The 4489-nt window shown below is 47.7% G+C and overlaps 1 protein-coding gene across 1 annotated transcript; it reads left to right on the plus strand.

Moving 5' to 3' along the window:
- On the plus strand, positions 1488–1850 carry LOC110265249. Its single transcript, XM_021108149.1, has one exon. It carries the CDS (start codon positions 1488–1490, stop codon positions 1848–1850), a length of 363 nt encoding a protein of 120 aa, XP_020963808.1.

The raw sequence follows: 4489 nt of genomic DNA on the forward strand, positions 1-4489 counted from the left end.
TGAATAGAAAACAGTAGTATTTTGCATTAATCTTTGAGGAACAGCAGAACTCCACACCTTAATCTATGGAGTGTAGAAACTCTACCATTGAAAATACATAAGTGATAATGGAGTTTATTGGTCTCGGCTCCAGAGGGAAACCGGAGTAACCAAGACTAAAAATGATCCGAAGATCCAAATACAATAGTTAAAAGTCCTATTTATACTAAACTAGTTACTAGGGTTTACAGAAGTAAGTAATTGATGCATAAATCCACTTCCGGGGCCCACTTGGTGTGTGCTTGGGCTGAGCTTGAAGTTTACACGTGGAGAGGTCATTCTTGGAGTTGAACGCCAGTTTGTAACGTATTTCTGGCGTTCAACTCTGGTCCGTGACGTATTTCTGGCGTTTAACTCCAGACTGCAGCGTAGAACTGGCGTTCAACGCCCTTTTGCGTCATCTAAACTCGGCCAAAGTATGAATTATTATATATTGCTGGAAAGCCCTGGATGTCTACTTTCTAACGCAATTGAAAGCGCGCCATTTTGAGTTCTGTAGCTCCAGAAAATCCACTTTGAGTGCAGGGAGGTCAGAATCCAACAGCATCAGCAGTCCTTTTTCAACCTCTGAATCTGATTTTTGCTCAAGTCCCTCAATTTCAGCCAGAAAATATCTGAAATCATAGAAAAACACACAAAATCATAGTAAAGTCGAGAAATGTGAATTTAACATAAAAACTAATAAAAACATCCCTAAAAGTAACTAGATCCTACTAAAAACATACTAAAAACAATGCCAAAAAGCGTATAAATTATCCGCTCATCAATCTCCCTCTCTCTCTCTCTCCTAGTCACCGCCCACCGACAACCCGATTACCCCAGGTAACGAACATTGGTGCCGTCTGTGGGACCCGGTGCGGACATGGAGCGACACATCACCTTGGAGGAACTCCACGAAGGAGGCGGAGCCCGTTTGAGCAGAGCGAGCTCGACGGCCCGTGATGCCGAGCACCCAACACCATCCGTGCAGCCCAACCAAATGTATACCCAGACCCCCGAGAGACGCCGCCCTTTCGGGGGAACGGGGGCTGACAGCGCCAAGATCATGCAAGAGCTTAGACACAGGGTTCAGAACCTTGAGAGGGAGTTGGCGGCAAGGGACCAATCCCAGGGAAATGCCAGCCGCTCACACGGCGGTGCTAGCTGGTCCCACGCCCGCACCCACTCTCCCTCTCGTGCGCACGATAGCCAAGGAAGAAGCCTAACAAGGCACGAAGAGACGCACACACAAGCAACTTCCAGACCCACCCGAAGAAAGTCGGAAAGCCGTTGGGGGTCCCAGAAAGAGGAGACCTGGAGACAAGAAGATCCCATCATTCATGGGGGCAACCCCTTTTCACCCCTCAATTCTCAAAGTCCGGCTCCCGAGAAACTTCGACAAGCCAACGGACATGAGATATGATGGGACCAAGGACCCCCAGGAACATGTCACAGCTTTTGAAGCAAGAATGAATCTGGAAGGAGTAGGCGATGCAGTCAGGTGCCGGGCGTTTCCCGTAACGCTAGCCGGCCCAGCGATCCGATGGTTCAACACTCTCCCGCAAGGATCCATCACGACTTTTGCAGACATATCCCAGAAGTTCCTAGCACGGTTCACGACGCGCATAGCCAAAGCAAAGCACCCGATTAACTTTTTAGGGGTTACCCAAAAACCCAGTGAGCCGACCAGGAAGTTCCTGGATAGGTTTAACGACGAATGCCTAGAAATTGACGGCCTCACGGACTCAGTCGCTAGCCTATGCCTAACAAACGGCCTGCTGAATGAAGACTATAGGAAACACCTAACAACCAAGCCTGTATGGACCATGTAGGAAATCCAAAGCATAGCCAAAGAGTACATCAATGACGAGGAGGTCAGCCAGGTTATGGCAGCCAATAAACGGCAGCCCACCAACCCGCCAGCCCGGCAGGCGCATCAGACCGAACGGTATAAGGAAGCTCCCAGAGATGGCACCCTAAACAAGCTACCCAAGTAGCCACGGGTAGGAAGGTTCACGAACTACACTGCCACTTACGGTGCCCATAGTGGAAGTCTACCAGCAAATTGCAGACAAGGGAATCCTATCCAGCCCCAGGCCTCTAAAGGAGAGAATGGGAGGCAACAAAAGCCTTTACTGCGATTACCACAAAGGGTTTTGTTCATACCCCGGGTCGAACTACCCGACCCGAGATGATTGGTGACAAAGCGACCGACCTCTTCAGGTCAGACTACCCGACCTCTTTTAAAGAGCTCGGTCAAATCGACAGGAAAGCCCTATAAAGGGCCCAAATAGAGGAACACGACCCAAATCCAAAGGCAATCCAAGCCTATAGAGATAAAGGCGGTTCCCTTAAAGATTAGCTGACTTCACTCAAGATAAAGATAAGATAAGATAAGATAACTAACTTATCTTATCAGAAAGGTCAGCCCACACTACTATAAATACACTGAAGCACCCAGGTATAACTCATACTCTGATTCTACATAAAACCTGTTTAATACCCATGCTAACTTAAGCATCGGAGTCTCTTGTAGGTACCCCCCACCCTCCGGTGACCAAGGATCAGCAGTGCAGCCAGTCAACAAGTCAGACACGACAGCTCTGGCCGCCATCAACAAGTCGGACATAACAGCTCCGACCAGCACAGAAGATCTCGTCCGAGATCGACCTACAGTTTCAGGTAACCCTCGGAACATTGGTGCCGTTGCCGGGGACCTGGAAGTCATCCCAACACCATGGCGGACGGCCATGACAACGACCACAATTCAGATCTGGAAAACAGAACACCACACAAGAACGTGGACACCACGCTAAAGGATAGTCTGGAATCCAACAGAGATAAAGATTCATCAAATCCGGGGATAATAGAAGCACTTCAAGACTGTTTAAAGAAACTTGAAAAAGAAACTCAACAACAATGAGAGGTCGGAAAGGATCTACAAAGAGAGATACGGCGACGACGAGACTTAGAAGATAAACTACTGCAATTAGAAGCCGATCTCAAATCAAAGGCTCCTCGGACCACTCCTGAGGAAAATTCACGCAAAGAGCAAGATCCATTCACCAGGGAGATTATGAAAACCAAGATCCCAAAAGACTTTAAACTCCCGGATATGACTTTATATGATGGCACCACCGATCCCAATCATCATCTCAGCAATTTTAGAAGCAGAATGTACCTTACCGACGCCCCAGACGCAGTTCGTTGCAAAGCTTTTCCAACAACTCTCACAAAGACAGCAATTAAATGGTTCGACAACCTACGTCCAAAATCCATCTCAAAATTTGATGACCTGGCCAAAAAGTTCCTGGTTAGATTCTCCATCCAGAAGGATAAGGCCAAACACGCCCCCAGTTTACTGGGGATCAAGCAAGAAGATCGGGAGAGCCTCCGTAACTATATGGAAAGATTCAACAAAACATGCATGGACATACAAAGCTTGCCAACAGAGGCCGCCATCATAGGGCTCATCAACGGCTTACGAGAAGGACCTTTTAGCCAATCTATATCAAAGAAGTACCCGACCTCCTTAGACGAAGTACAGGAGCGAGCAGAAAAATACATCAACATGGAAGAGAACGCTCAGTTGGGGGAAACCTCTAAATCGGGGGTCCCCTCCCGAGATAAAGATAGGGATTCCAAAAGGAAAGAAGAACGACAAGGGGAGAAAATCAAAAGGTATCACAATTACACCCCCCTCAAGGTATCTCTAGTCGACGTATACAAAGAAGTCTGCCATACCGAGAAAATACCCCCGGCCCGGCCACTCAAAGGCAAAAGAGGGGGAGGAAACCGGAATGAGTACTATGAATACCACCGGCTGCGAGGACACTCCACCAACGAGTACTTTGATTTAAAGAACGTCATTGAAAAGTTGGTAAGGGAAGAAAAACTAGATCGGTTTTTGGCAAACCGAGACGATGATCAAAGAAAGAGACGAAGGGATGAAGAGGTCGGACGAACTACACGATCACCCCGTACGCCAGAAAGACACGTCCACATGATACATGGCAGATTTACAGGGGGAGGCATCTCCAAATCATCCCGTAAAAGATACCTCAAAGAAGTGTATCATGTCGAAGGAAAGGAGGAAGCCCCAGACATCCCTGCAATCACGTTCACTAAAGAGGACACATCAGGTATCATCTCGGGGCACGACGATCCCATGGTTATTACCATCATACTGGCAAACGCAAATCTCCATCGTACACTAATAGATCAAGGAAGCTCTGCCGACATCTTATTCAAAACGGCCTTCGACAAGCTCGGCTTAGAAGACAAAGAACTTAAGGCATACCCGAATAGTCTGTTCGGACTAGGAGATACTCCGGTACAACCATTAGGATACATATCGCTACATACAACCTTCGGAAAGGGGAACCAATCCAGGACACTCAAAGTAGACTACATCGTGGTCGACGTGAGCTCAGCCTACAATGCTCTCATAAGTCGGACAACATTGAATCAA

This window comes from Arachis ipaensis, chromosome B08 (genome assembly GCF_000816755.2).
Source record: "Arachis ipaensis cultivar K30076 chromosome B08, Araip1.1, whole genome shotgun sequence".
In the NCBI taxonomy this organism is placed as follows: Eukaryota; Viridiplantae; Streptophyta; class Magnoliopsida; order Fabales; family Fabaceae; genus Arachis; species Arachis ipaensis.

Bases quoted from the DNA above. Each gene is read 5' to 3' on its own strand.
- LOC110265249 (XM_021108149.1), top strand. From the start codon at position 1,488: ATGAATCTGGAAGGAGTAGGCGATGCAGTCAGGTGCCGGGCGTTTCCC.